This window comes from Nematocida displodere (genome assembly GCF_001642395.1).
Source record: "Nematocida displodere strain JUm2807 chromosome Unknown 2, whole genome shotgun sequence".
NCBI classification, from domain to species: Eukaryota; Fungi; Microsporidia; genus Nematocida; species Nematocida displodere.
The window spans coordinates 398,248-411,208 of record NW_027138156.1 but is presented as its reverse complement, the minus strand read 5'-3'; the positions used below and the strand labels follow the sequence as shown (position 1 = coordinate 411,208).

Here is a 12,961-nt window from a genome sequence, read left to right as displayed (position 1 = left end):
CGAACCCCGAACCACTTAAAGTGTTTAGAATTTAATTTTAGTGTATGGCTATTCTGTTCACGGAAATCGTGAGGGTTTCAGACAAGAGAGTAATTGTATCGGCTGAGTGCCCACTTTCAAGACATTTTGAGAGCAAGCACAAAAGCGTACTTGGTGAACTAACGCGAATTTGTGAGTCTTTCGCCTCAGAAACGAAGTTTTGCAGCACCAAGTCCTCAACTGAAGGAGTAAGCATATACTTTAAGCAGTTCTCTTCGATTCTAATCCTTAGTGCTGTGGAGGTAGGTCTCTCTAAAACAAGCGTCTCTCTTTTCTTTGAAAGACTCTACTCCCTGTTTGTGGAGGAGTACGGGGAGGATGTCTCCAGAGAAGGGGCGTACATCCGCTTTGAAGACACCATCAAGGAAGAGAGCAAAAAATACAGCAAGGACAAAGGCTTGGAAGAAACCATTGAGTCACTTCAGGAGACCAAAGAAGTATGTATCCGAAACTACACCAACGTTTTACAACGGGGCCATAAGATAGAGCAGCTAGAGGTGCTTGGGCACAAGTTGCAAAACATTTCTGAGAAGTTCAGAAAGCGCAGCCGCAAGATACACCTGGAGGCCATCGCCACCCAGTACATATTTTATGCCGGCCTAATTATTTTCATGTTTCTCTTTCTCTACCTATTCCTGCGCTAATAAAATAAACCTACCCTACTACCTCCTGCCCATTCTATTGCCATCCCCTCTTGTTACTTCATCTTTTTCGGCGTCTTTAGCCCTTTGAACGTAGACGTCTTCATCTTCTGCATCTATATCTTCATATATGCCTTCATTTGTCTCGGGCTCTGTATCTGCATCGCTTTCTGTGTTCGGGGTTTGGGCTGCTGGGTCCATCAGTCCTTTCATTCTTTCTCCGTACTCTTCAATGGTCATTGTTGGCCCGTTTTCTTGGGTGAGAAGTGCTCTTATGTCATCTGCCAAGACTTTGCCAGTGATTCTAACGGGGTGGCTGGTTCTATCTACTCTCTGTATCTGGAAAGGGGCTGGGCGATTCATCCCCGGGCTTGATGCCTCGGGAGACTCTGAGAGAAAAAGAACGTTTCTTTCTATCCCAAGCATTTCTATCTTGTTTAAAGCATCTACGGCTCCATAGAGCAGAAGATCACTAAGACCTTGTCTTTCAACGGCTTTTTCTTTAAGTGCTTGTTTTTCGTTGTAAAGTAGTACTTTATCTTCGCGAGTTAAGGGTTTGGTTTCGGGTGCTTTTTCAAGTAGGCTGAAAAGTTTGGGGGGAATGCGGAGGTCTGAAGTTTCTTGGCACTCAAGCACGTCATTTAAGAAGACTTGGTACATTGACAGCACTGCTTCAACCGACCTTTTCTTTTCGGTGTATCTTAGCCTGCTGGTTTCAACCTCTTTCTTTTTAGCTTCTAAGTACTCCAAAAGTATTCTTGCAAGGAAAGAGTCTTCATCTGTCTGTTCTATGGCTCTAAGTTCTTCAATACCTTTTTCCAGGTTTTCTTTTTCTGTGCTTTCAAGAAGTGTTGCTTCTACCACCAACCTCATCTGCTTAAATTTTTTCATTCCTATGAACTATACACTCCTTTCCCCTTCCCCTACTTCCCCCTACCACAGACCCATGCACCGTACTGTACTGTTGTACCATGACACAACGCACCACACACCGTACCACACACCGTACCACTACATAACGTACCATGACACTCACACCGTACCACATACCGTACCTTAGTTGTTTTATTTTCAATCCACAGCCCTACCATACAGCCCTACCATACACCGCCCTACCATACAGCCCTACCACAGCACCTGACCTTGTTCAAAAACCATCTATTGTGCTAGGTCTAGCTCGGGGCGCACCAAAGCACGCACTCAGCCAATCATCCACCCCATTCTTTGCCCTGGGGAGACTACGGCCTCTAGTGGGACTAAGTTGGTGGCGGGCGGGGAGGAAACAACCTCTGGCTTGAGTCTTTTGGCAGAGCTTATCTGTGCGCGCGTTCGGGCACTTGAAGGATGCCAGTCTTTTTTAGCGTTGATGTTCGAGGTGCCCATCACTCCTCCCTCTTGATAAAGTACATAAAAATATACGAAGCTATGGACTCAACGTACGGGATAACTTCGGTGCGGTGCTGGCCGTTAAACTTGCCAACCCAGAGGAAGCTGTCCATGCGCGCCACAAAGAGAACGGTTGTTTCTCCCGGAGCATCTTCTGGCGCCTTGACTTTTTGGTAGAGACTCAGAGAGTACCCGTCCTGTCCATCGCAGAGGTCTCTCATGTAGAAGTATTTCTCCTCATTAATGACGATGGCCTCCCGTGGACAGTTTGAGTCCCAGGCCTTGGTTATCTCAGAATCTTCAATAAAGACATTCTCTGTACTCGATGCAAGCACTGAGGATTCATAAACCAGAGCACTCTCTGTGATGATGTTTGGTAGTTGCATGTGCTTGTTGAAGTACTCAGACCACTGGCTCATGTAAATAAAAAAGAAAGAGCGAATATTTATTCGACCGCCTTCCTTCTAAGAACAGATCTTTTGGTTGTTAGCGCCTTGTATCCCTGCTGGATGGCGTTGACTGTCTGGGTGGCTCCGCAGGTGAGACACTTCTTAAACAAAAGCTTATCCTTTTTTTCCAGTGCAGTGCTTAGCGAGGCGCAAATACCGCAGGTGACATACTGCTTGATGTAGTTGCGCACCAGTCTCTGCACCTGGGCCTCGGGGTAGATGCCTTTAATAATCAGCCTGCCTCCTCCGTCAATCGAGGAGTTTACGGAGAGCTCCACCTCTATGAACTGTTTCAGGTGGAGCACGTCTCTGTCGATGACGTTGCAGACGTCGGTGATGTTGAAGGCTGTTTTGGTCGATCCGTCTCGCTTGATGGAAATGGGGATTTTTATCTTGCTCTCTATTTGCTGGTCTGAGGGCTTGAGGTACTTCTCTATCCTAGCCAGGAGAAACTCGTACGATAGAACGTCCGTTTGGACGGTTTCTCCGTTCTCAGGCTTTTCTAAGTGGAGGATGCCTTCTGCCATTTGGTTGAATCCGTCGTAGTCAAAGCCAACGGGCACAAAGTCTGAGTCTTCGTCACTGCTTTCTTGTTGTTTTGAGACGTGGACTCTAGCTAGCTCTTCCTCTAGCGCTGCTTCTGTTGGCGCGTCTTTTTCAGTGTGGACCATAAAAAGTTACAATTATTTTTTAATAAAGTACAGATACAATATCTGGATAAGCAGAATGACCGACAAAAAGGTGAAACCAATGATCACTCTGAAAAGCAAACTGTTACAGACCTTTCTAAAGGTGCTGTGGCCGTCATGCACGATTCTTGTCAGCGAGCGGCAAAGGAACTGTGTGATAATGGTGCACATCATGATAAAGGCTGGAAACCTTTCCGCTGTTTTTAGGTAGCAGAGAGTTATTAGGACGGAGTTAAAGGCCACCACCAGCTCAAGAAACCAGACTGTTGCGTGGGTGTAGTTCTTCTTTGAGCTGTCCACGATTTCAATGTGTGCAATGATGATGGCGCAGGTTAGGTGGGAGGCAGCGATTGCTATGGCCAGGCCGTATTTTATCTCAATGTGGAGGAAGACCTCGCAGACAAAGATAAAAGTGTGAAAAACACAGACTAAGCCTTCAAGAATGGGGCACATAACGTCAAAAACAGTGCACAGAGTTGATTTTTGTTCGCTATTTTCCTTTTTGGGACCAATGATGTAATCTTTCAAAACAAAGATAAACTCAAGGTTTTCAGGAATGAGTACCAGGAAAAAGATGCAGATGTTAATAACCCATTCTATCCTGGGCTTTAGTGTTGGCAGGAGTAGCCTCATAGCGAGTTTTTGGGTTGGGGAGAGTGGCCCCAGCTCAAGCTTTATCATGGCTATCTTTTCCTCTCCACTGTGGCCGTGGTCAGAAGAGTGCTCTTTTGTTGGGTTGGCGGCAGCACCAACTGATTTTTCAGACATTTTCAGGTAAAAGGAAAGTTTTTAGGCTTTATTCTCAAAATGGGCCAATTAGTTTGCTTTGTGGTTTGTTCAGGGCGATCAGGCCTGCTTATTGGTCACGGCAATGGGTCACTGTAATGGGTCACGGCAATGGGGCTGCAGAAACAACGACGCTTAGGGGATAGGTAATGTTGCCGTTATCTTTGGAGAAAAGATCGGTGTTGGTTGCATCGTTGGTGGCCTTGACCAGATCCTCGGCATTCTTGGTGGTTTTGGAGTGGTTAAGAACCAGGGTGTTCTTGTTAGGTGGGAGATTGACCGCTTCAATGGTTGTGGTGCTTCCTCCATAGCAGCTGTAGATCTTAAACAGGGCAAATGCCTCTGGAGTACCTGGGGCCAGGTTAATGACGGTCTCATAGAAGGTTTTAAGCATAGCCACTGCTGGGTAGGTGCTGGTGTAGTTCTGCAGCTCGCAAACCGAGAGATTGCAGGTTTCTTTGAAGCCTCCGCACTCAATTTCAATCTCAAACGTCGCCTCTTCTGGCTTTTTCTTAGCTGAGCCTTTCTTAACGCGCGCTTTGAACTCGTAGCAGCTGCCAAGCTTGTAGTCGAGGATCAACATCAGGATGGGGTGGGTGTTGATGGTTCGGCTAAATCTATCCAGGCCGGTGAGCCACTCAATGAAGGTCACTTCGGTCTTTGGGGCGGCCTTGTTGAGAGAAAAGTCTACCAGCACGTTCCTCTTTAAGACGTTGAGAATGGGCCGGGCCAGGAAGTATCCTCTGGCGTAGAAGAAGCTAGGAACGCTCATTTGAGAGCTCTTGTACGCGTCAATGGATAGTTTGGTTGCATCGATGTTGTGGTGACTGATGGTTCCAAAAACAAGGTTGGCATCAAAAATCTTTTCCAGTGACTTGGAAAAAACGCTGTCGTTGATAACGGTCGAAAAACCTTGCTTTTTCCCTCCTTCCTGGTAAGTTACTTTAACCCAGGTCATTTTATCAAAGATTAGAACGTGATACTCCAGGCTCTTCTTCTCATTAATTAGCTGGTAGATCTGGTCGAGCACGTCGGGGGTGGAGGTGCTCTCGCACCCAAATGCCTCCACGCGGCGTATCTGGGTCCCGTCTTTATCGAGGAAGCCTAAGCTCTTGTAAAAGGAGTAGAGCCAGATAGAGCCTGGCACTTTAGCCAGCGATGCGCCCATCCCTGGAATGAAGGAGGCAGCAATCTCCAAGCTAGCAGGGCGGTTGTGCGGGGTCACACTTGCCTGCACCCCCGCTTTGGTTATGGAAATCTCAACTACCAAGTTCTTGTTCGAGGCCTTGTTCACTTCAGCAACTATCTTTTGGACCAGTCCAACGCTGTCGGAGAGGTCTCTTACGGCAATTGCTGTGAACAGGGCCCGGGCCTTATCCATTGGAAACTCGGTCGTAATCTTTAGGCCGTTCAGAGCAATTGAGTGGATGTGTTTGCCGTCAAGGTGCACTTTCAGGTTGACGCTCTCGTTGATGTAGGCGTGCTTGGCTAGATTTGAGACAATGTTCATAATGTGTCTCTCCTTGGTGAAGTGGAGGTACTTCTTCCAGTCTTTCTTTCCGAACACAGGAAGACTGGCGCTCCTCAGAAGATCTAGGCCCTTTTCAAAGAATGCTACTGGTTCGGGTGCAAGTGTGTTAACGACCCTTTTAAGCGTTAAGGCATTGTTTTTTGAAACTAGCTGGAACAAAAGATCAATTGTTTTAAACTGGGAAATTGTAACGGTTTTTGGTCCCGTCCATCCAGGTGTAAAGGTTTTAACGGTGTACACCTCAGAGCTTGACCCCGAGCTGGCCAGCACCGGGGTTAGGGTTAGTTGAGCCCGCTGCTTCCCATCAAGAGTGCATACTTCAGAGAGGAACGAGTTAAGATAGCCATACAAGTTAATTCCCCTATAAGGAATAAGTTCTTTTAGCTGCGTTATCAGGCCGGGTCCATGGGGGTATGTGTTTCGCACCCTAAACCGGTGCACCTCCGTGCTGGTGTTCGTTTTAACCAGCAAGCTAGCAAACAAGGGGGCGTGGTTGATGCTTTTTTTTGAGTTTGAGGCAAGCATCACGCTTAGGCTATTCACCCGGCTATCTAGAAGAAGCTTGCTAAGCCTAAGCACGTACTCTGAGCTTATGTTGCAATAAACCTGGCTTATGTCCTTAGAGAGCAGTGCAAGTGGCTGGATGGTGTCAATGATGTAGACGGGAGCACCCAGGCTGGATATTTCTGCGAATATCTCTTGGTCGTTGAAAACCGTGCAGTCACTGCATCTACCACACAGGTTGTTTTTACATTTGGTTTCAACCTCTAGCTTCTTCTGAATGGCTGCAAACTCTTCAAATGTTGCGTTACGATCTAGTTTTGTGATGATAAGATCTTCGCCCAGTGCAAGATCTTTACCCATTGGCAGCTCCATCATCGACTCATTCTGTGCCGCCAATACGTCTGCTGGAAGGCGCGCCACAGTCTCAGTCTCCTGCTCCATTCCCATTCTGATGGGGCTGAGTAGCTGGGCTTCGGGTTTGGATGCTTTTCCAGCTCCGAAAACTCCCGAAACTCCCGAAACTCCCGAAACTCCCGAAACTCCGAAAATGCCGAAAACCCCGAACAAGCTGTCAATTACACCAATCACAACAACCACAGCCACAACCAAGAGAACAGCTGCCGCGCCCACTGCTAAGTAACGGTGTCTTCTAAGGTACTTGATGATCTGCCGAGGCAGTGTTTGCTGATGATCACTCTCTCTGCTAACGTTTTCCTCCATGGCTTTATAAAAAAAGGAGAATTTCAAAAAACAAATAATGAACCACCCCACAGGAGAAGAAGCCTACGACTGCCTCATTTTGGGCACGGGAGTTAAAGAGTCAATTCTTGCAGGACTCCTATCAACCTCTGGCCTAAAGATTCTCCAAGTTGATGCATCCAGCACCTATGGATCGTCCTCAATGACCCTTAGGTTTGAAGAGTTTACTGAGCTAATGCAAAAGAAGTACCCAAAAAACACTTCATTCCACAGCCAAATGAAGCTAGAAAACTTTTCCATTGACCTGACCCCGAAAATCTTCCTGGCCGACGAAGGACTAGTCAAAGCAATTGGCGAACACAATCTTAGCCATTGCATAGATTTTAGCGTCATCGAGGCACAGTACATGGTAGACGAGAAGAGACACACCCTCCTCATTCCAGCCACCAAAACAGCTGCTCTCACCAGCAACCTCTGTGGACCCTTCCAGCTCATTAAGCTGAACCGGTTCATGAACATGATTAAAAGCTACTACGTTGCCTCACCTAGCGACAAAAAAAGAATTCAGAGCCAGTGGACCACCGTAGACGAGATGTACCACCACTACGGCATTTCTCTCTACATCCAAAAGATTCTTGGCCACGGGGTAGCTCTCCACTCCTCAGACGCCTACCTCAATGAAGCACCACACGACTTTATCATGCGCCTAACAACCTACTTCAGGAGCGTGGCCAGAATAAGCAGCAACAAGACAGGAAGCACCTACGGCAACTCCCCCTTTCTCTACCCCAGGTACGGGATAAGCGAGATTTCTCAGGGGTTTGCCAGGCTTTCTGCTGTCAAGGGGGGCACGACCCGAATGGCTACAGAGATAGTTTCTATGGAGGCAACGCCCGAAGGATGGGTTGTTGATTTAAAGTCAGAAGATGTTCAGGATCGCGTTTTGGCCGGAAGAATCGTTGCGAACAACGACTACCACGCATCTCTCTCCCCTGACGCGCCAACGTCAGCAATGTACGTCATTCGGGGGGTGGTTATCCTCCGAGGCGTGGCCAAGCCAGCCAGTAGGCAGGCAATGGTCCTGGACATCCCAACCTGCGACCACGACCTGTTTCTGCTGGTGGTGGGCTCTGACGAGTCTGTCTGCCCCGAAGGCTACGCCATTGCCTACATCACCGGCGTTAGCAAGTCTGACCAGGTGACGAGCGAAGAAACCTGGGAGTATGTGACTAATAACACCGAGTACCACGCCATGGTTACTCTTCCTGCAATGGACCTTCTCTACTCGTGGGGGTACTCGGTGCTTCATAAGATGGTCTGGGTTGAAACAGCCACCAGCTTACCTGAAAATCAAGATATTGGTGTTATTCCGCTTAGGCCCATGGATAACACCGTTGATTTTAGAAGTGTTCATGAAGAGGTAATGCAGGTGTTTAATCGGATCAAGAATGAGTAAGCGCGGCTTCGGGGTTTTCGGGGTTTTCGGGCTTTCGCTAGTTCGGGGTTTTCGGGTTTTCGCTAGTTCGTGGTTTCGTGGTGTGGGCTCAATCAACAAAGCTGAAAATTATTTAACTTTTGTATGATCATGAATCTGCGGCCAAAGCACGAGAAGCTGCTCAGAGACATCTACAAAAGAGATGGCACCGAGGATGAACAGAAGCTGTCTTTTTTCAAGCATTACCTACAGCAGAAACCAATGAGAATTTGCGAATCTCTTGGAGTGCTCAAGGATTACACCAAGAAGTATGCTTTTGGAGAACAGCACGAGAAACACATGACCACCCTGATTATTTCGTCGCACCTCTTACATGAGTTCTCAATGTTTTGCACATCGTTTGAAATTGCTGCACTGAAGCTGCTAAAGATGCATCTAAAGGTGATGCTCCGGATGGTTTCTAAGCCGGCAACCTATCCAGATGGTTTTATTGCCAAAAGCATGGCTGAGGTAAAAAAGTGCTTTATTTTCTTCAGCTATGCAGGCACCCGAAGCTCCAAGGCCGAGAAAATAAGCACCCATCTTTTTCTGGCTCTCTGCAGCGCCATAGATGCTGGGTTTACTTCAGAAGAAAAGCAGCCCCTTTCGGCCGCCCAGATAAATGAGGAACTAGCGCATTTGTATGCTGGAAAGTGGGGAACCCTTTCAAACGTTCACCTCAGAAAGAAGGAAAGCGACGAAGAAAGAATGTCGCCCCCCAAAGACAACGAAGAGGACGACTACAGCACAGACGCCTCCCTTTCCTACAACTTTGCCGACGGCTCCTGCAACTACACCGAGGACAAGAGCTCTTCTTCCTCCTCGTTCTTTTCCACCCAGGGCCCTCCCAACGCCAGCACCTCGCCACGGAGCAGCGGCTTTGACGAGGGCGGCCCCGAAGAAGACCTTCCAGGCCCCAGCACCCCCCCACAACCCACCAACACTACCCAACCCACCAACACTACCCAAACCCTGCAGCCCACCAACACTACCCAAACCCTGCAGCCCACCAACATCACCCAAACCCTGCAGCCCAACCCTGACCCCTTAGAAGAAGAGGTGCTTTCGGGGCTGGGAAGCGTTTCTATCTCCCAGAACATGCTTCCAGTGTCGGTGCGTGGAAACGTTGACCGGGCATACATCACCTCACAAGTGTTTAACGTTCGCTCAGATAAGCCCCAGTGCATTGAAGGAAACGATGCCTTCTTTCTCACGCTTTTAGCAATGGTCATTAAAACGCCTGGGTTGCTGGTTCATCACACAGAAAAAAAGCTCCAACACCTGAACCTGGCCCTAATTAAGGCAGCTCCTTTCAACTCAGAGCTGAGGTACGAGATCTTCACGGCTTACTTCCAGCTACTCTCACCAACGGCGGTGCCAACTGCTGTAAAACAAGCCATTGACATTGCCACCAAAAGAAGGATACCCAACATCCACAACATTCTTTATACAACGATAAGCACCGACCTTTACTCCGACCTTATCATCCAGTCAAACGTTATCCTCACCCAGTACCGAGCCAAGATCTTTGAGGGAGAGAACGTCCCGGAAAACAGGATTCTCTCAGCGTTCCTGCTCCTCCAAACAGCCCTCTTTGTTAGCTCGGTGCAGATAACCATACCTCCTGCTAGGATGACAAAAAGCTTCTACTTCCTCCTTAGAGTCCTCTTCCCGAAAAAACGGCTCTTCAGGAAGACAACCCTGACTGAGATAGACCTGCAGGAAAGAGCGCTGGTGGTGAAGTACTTTAGGCTGTTTACCTCCAAGTGCCTCGACAAAGAGATCGTCTTTTTGTCCCTTCTCAGACGAACCTTCCAGAAAGAGGCGTCACTCGGCACATCAAGCGTTCCATCGGACCTGAAGCTTCTAATAGCCAAAGAGCTGGACCAGAACCTCCTGGAAACTGACAAGTGCTCCTCTCTGGCACTGCTTGAGTTTTTGCTCGATATAGCAGCCTCCCCAACCCTCCAGTTCCGGGACCATATCCACGGGGCTCTATGTACGATGATAGAAAAAGAGGCGCTAACCAAACGCTCCCAGTTCGAGGAACACAAGCGGGTAAGTATCTCTGCACGCATACGGACCCTTGCCGTCGCACAGGGCGGTATCTACGTCACTCTCCTGAGAAAAGCACTACCCACCGTGCCCAAAGCAGAGGTAATGATTATTGCGGGGGTCTTTTCAGTGATCAACGATGTAGCAGGTCTTGAGGAGTGCAGCAAGTATGTAGATATAACCGAGGGCACAGCCTACGACGTAGCAGAGGACAGCAAGCTCTGCAACCGAGAGAGCAGCGTTCAGGGGAGCAGCGTTCGCTCAGGAACAACCTTTGGCGGGGTGCGGAAAAGCTCAATCCGCCTCTTTGAAATCTTTAAGAGGCTAAATAAATAAAGAGTCTCTCCACCATCTGCTCCTTTTTTATTTCATGAAAAGAGTCAGAGCCAAGCGGATTGAAAATGACAAGAAAGTAAACGTCCTCTATGAAAAAGAAATAGACCCGGCATGTCTCCAGGAGTACTCCGGGGCTATTTTCACAACGGGAGTTGAAAGGGAGGAGGAGGAGGAGCACCACCTCAAGGAAGTCATCTCTGGGCGCGGAGAAAACATTCCCACCCCACAGGCCGCCAAGGTCCACCAGGAAAGAGTTAAGCGGCAAAAGCTCACCGAAAGCGCTTCCCTCACCGAAGCAGAGCGCCCAGAAAACTACCTGAAAGATGCAGGCGATGTTTTGAACGCTTTTGTCGGGTTTGAGGACCAGCCGCCAACGCCCGTCCAGGAAATACTTCGGCAAGAGTCCCAGGCCTCCCCGGCGCTGCAGCCGTACGTCTGTTTTAGGAAGAGAGAGGTAAAGTCGCTGCGAAAAGCTCGCAAGCCCGACACATCGATTGAGAAGATCAAGAAGATAAAGGTGGACCTGCAAATGATTAGAAGACTTGCTGAGCTAACGATGCAGCGGGATGCCTACCTCGCCCAGCACCTGAGCTCCATTCTTTCCATCTTCAACATCTGCCGGGAGATGAACAAGCGCCTGGACATTGGCGTTCTCAGTATAAGCGAGTCCATTCTCCGCGATATTCTCTTCACCAAGCTTATCAGCAAGAACGACAAGTTCTTCAAGAAAATACCCTCGTTCACCAACCTGTATACCTGCCGCAAGAGCATAGGCAGTCTCAGGAAACTCTTCAAATCTGGGCCTCCCAAGGAAGAGGAGATTGTACTTACCAAGAAGGAAATAGACCATTTAAACGAGTACTGATGCTGCTCCGCCTAAACCCCAGACAAGGAGTGTAGAAACAAGATAATAAAGTTAGTGCGTTACTAGGCTAGGTCTTGCGACGCCACCTGCCGCAACGGCACAGGCCCCGGGTCTGGGCCGGTCTATGGGCTAGGCCACAGCACGCGACAGCACAGCACCTGAGCCAATCACATAAGCTTCCACCTGCTATTGCTATAAAAAGAGAAGGTTTTTTGAGATGTGAGGGTACCCACGCAACGGCGCAGCACCCAGCACGCAACCAAACCCGAACAGCACCCACACACTGATAGCTCGACTGTTTATTCCTGTGCCTCTGCATCAACAAGCTCTTGCTGGATGCGAGACTTAAGGGTTCCATAGAACTCCTTCTTCTCGGCAGATGTCTGGAAGCGGCCGCCTCCGATCTTGGACGAGGTGTCAATGAACTTCAGAGTAATGGGCTCGGCGTTAGGACCCTTGAACTTCCTGCCAACGACCTTTCTAAGGACAAGCACTCTCTTCCGCGGCCCAACAACGGAGCCTTTGATCATCACAAAGTCGTTCTTGATGTCTCCGTAGCCAACAAAGCCTCCCATGGGGTTGATGGTTTTCTCGGTAAGGTCAAACTCGGTCTTGCAAACACTAGTGTCCTGGCCGTCTCCTACGGCGTAGACCCTCTTGTTCATCATAACACGGTGGTGGAATCCCATTTGACCTGCACGAGGAACTGAGTACATGACTCGGCTGGGGTGCCATGCGCCAATGCAGGCGACCTTTCTCAGACCCTTGTTTGTCTTTCTTGGAAGAATGGTGGTGCCCCATCTCTTGGTGCATCCCTGGAATCCCTTTCCCTTGGTCACCCCAATAATGTCCAGCATCTCCTCCTTGGTGCAGATGTCGTTAATGGAAATCTCCTTCTCAAAGTGGGCCAGTGCAAAGTCAATCTTCTCCTGAACGCTGCCTCCATTGAGCTGTGACTCCATAATATGCGCCTTCTTCATGTTAAGGATCTTGATCTTCGGGGTCTGGCTGTGGATAAGCACCCTGATCACGTCTGCCTTCTCTCTGAGCTCCTTGATCTGCTCTTCAACCACCCCGTTCTGGTATTTAAGGGGGTAGTGTGAGAGTGCAGTCTTCTGGGACCTGTAGTACCTCTTGTAGTACCTTCTCTTGACCGACTCGTCAATGTGCTCGGCAAGCACGGTCCTCACGGCTCTAAGTCCCTGGGGGGTGTGTCTGTACCCAACCACTCCAAAGACAACGCACTTGGGCGTCTCCAGGATGGTGACGGGGTCGATGATTTCTCTCTTGTTCAGCTTGCTGGCCTCTCTCTCCCCCACTCTGAGAACGTGGGTCATCCCTGCCTTGTAGGCAAAGAAGTTGGTGAGGTGGACAGCCTCTGCTGGGACGTCCTGTGGGAACGATGATATCTTTGGTCGTATGCTGCTTGCTCGCTTCCTTGGAAGGAACGCAAGAGATCCGTGTCTTGGCGCTTCGTACTTTCTATGGCTCATTTACAAGGGAGTAA

The 12,961-nt window shown here is 48.9% G+C and overlaps 11 protein-coding genes across 11 annotated transcripts; 4 read left to right on the top strand and 7 right to left on the bottom strand.

The window, feature by feature from the left end:
• Nucleotides 1-44: 44 nt before the first annotated feature.
• NEDG_00843 (vesicle transport protein SEC22) lies at nucleotides 45-683 on the top strand (the record flags this gene model as incomplete). The annotated part of the gene is made up of 1 exon (XM_067688261.1): nucleotides 45-683. One exon carries the CDS (start codon nucleotides 45-47, stop codon nucleotides 681-683), a length of 639 nt encoding a protein of 212 aa, XP_067544358.1.
• An 18-nt stretch (nucleotides 684-701) lies between these two features.
• Nucleotides 702-1,553, bottom strand: NEDG_00842 (uncharacterized protein; the record flags this gene model as incomplete). The annotated part of the gene is made up of 1 exon (XM_067688260.1): nucleotides 702-1,553. The coding sequence occupies one exon, from the start codon at nucleotides 1,551-1,553 to the stop codon at nucleotides 702-704; it is 852 nt and encodes a 283-aa protein (XP_067544357.1).
• Nucleotides 1,554-1,880: 327 nt separating this feature from the next.
• NEDG_00841 (uncharacterized protein) lies at nucleotides 1,881-2,063 on the bottom strand (the record flags this gene model as incomplete). The annotated part of the gene is made up of 1 exon (XM_067688259.1): nucleotides 1,881-2,063. One exon carries the CDS (start codon nucleotides 2,061-2,063, stop codon nucleotides 1,881-1,883), a length of 183 nt encoding a protein of 60 aa, XP_067544356.1.
• Nucleotides 2,063-2,485, bottom strand: NEDG_00840 (uncharacterized protein; the record flags this gene model as incomplete). Its single annotated transcript, XM_067688258.1, has 1 exon — nucleotides 2,063-2,485. The coding sequence occupies one exon, from the start codon at nucleotides 2,483-2,485 to the stop codon at nucleotides 2,063-2,065; it is 423 nt and encodes a 140-aa protein (XP_067544355.1).
• Nucleotides 2,486-2,511: 26 nt separating this feature from the next.
• NEDG_00839 (translation initiation factor 2 subunit 2) lies at nucleotides 2,512-3,186 on the bottom strand (the record flags this gene model as incomplete). Its single annotated transcript, XM_067688257.1, has 1 exon — nucleotides 2,512-3,186. The coding sequence occupies one exon, from the start codon at nucleotides 3,184-3,186 to the stop codon at nucleotides 2,512-2,514; it is 675 nt and encodes a 224-aa protein (XP_067544354.1).
• A 12-nt stretch (nucleotides 3,187-3,198) lies between these two features.
• NEDG_00838 (uncharacterized protein) lies at nucleotides 3,199-3,972 on the bottom strand (the record flags this gene model as incomplete). The annotated part of the gene is made up of 1 exon (XM_067688256.1): nucleotides 3,199-3,972. The coding sequence occupies one exon, from the start codon at nucleotides 3,970-3,972 to the stop codon at nucleotides 3,199-3,201; it is 774 nt and encodes a 257-aa protein (XP_067544353.1).
• A 121-nt stretch (nucleotides 3,973-4,093) lies between these two features.
• Nucleotides 4,094-6,745, bottom strand: NEDG_00837 (uncharacterized protein; the record flags this gene model as incomplete). The annotated part of the gene is made up of 1 exon (XM_067688255.1): nucleotides 4,094-6,745. One exon carries the CDS (start codon nucleotides 6,743-6,745, stop codon nucleotides 4,094-4,096), a length of 2,652 nt encoding a protein of 883 aa, XP_067544352.1.
• A 37-nt stretch (nucleotides 6,746-6,782) lies between these two features.
• On the top strand, nucleotides 6,783-8,180 carry NEDG_00836 (Rab GDP dissociation inhibitor; the record flags this gene model as incomplete). Its single annotated transcript, XM_067688254.1, has 1 exon — nucleotides 6,783-8,180. One exon carries the CDS (start codon nucleotides 6,783-6,785, stop codon nucleotides 8,178-8,180), a length of 1,398 nt encoding a protein of 465 aa, XP_067544351.1.
• Nucleotides 8,181-8,303: 123 nt separating this feature from the next.
• NEDG_00835 (uncharacterized protein) lies at nucleotides 8,304-10,589 on the top strand (the record flags this gene model as incomplete). The annotated part of the gene is made up of 1 exon (XM_067688253.1): nucleotides 8,304-10,589. One exon carries the CDS (start codon nucleotides 8,304-8,306, stop codon nucleotides 10,587-10,589), a length of 2,286 nt encoding a protein of 761 aa, XP_067544350.1.
• A 34-nt stretch (nucleotides 10,590-10,623) lies between these two features.
• Nucleotides 10,624-11,454, top strand: NEDG_00834 (uncharacterized protein; the record flags this gene model as incomplete). The annotated part of the gene is made up of 1 exon (XM_067688252.1): nucleotides 10,624-11,454. One exon carries the CDS (start codon nucleotides 10,624-10,626, stop codon nucleotides 11,452-11,454), a length of 831 nt encoding a protein of 276 aa, XP_067544349.1.
• Nucleotides 11,455-11,753: 299 nt separating this feature from the next.
• Nucleotides 11,754-12,947, bottom strand: NEDG_00833 (60S ribosomal protein uL3; the record flags this gene model as incomplete). Its single annotated transcript, XM_067688251.1, has 1 exon — nucleotides 11,754-12,947. The coding sequence occupies one exon, from the start codon at nucleotides 12,945-12,947 to the stop codon at nucleotides 11,754-11,756; it is 1,194 nt and encodes a 397-aa protein (XP_067544348.1).
• Nucleotides 12,948-12,961: the final 14 nt, after the last annotated feature.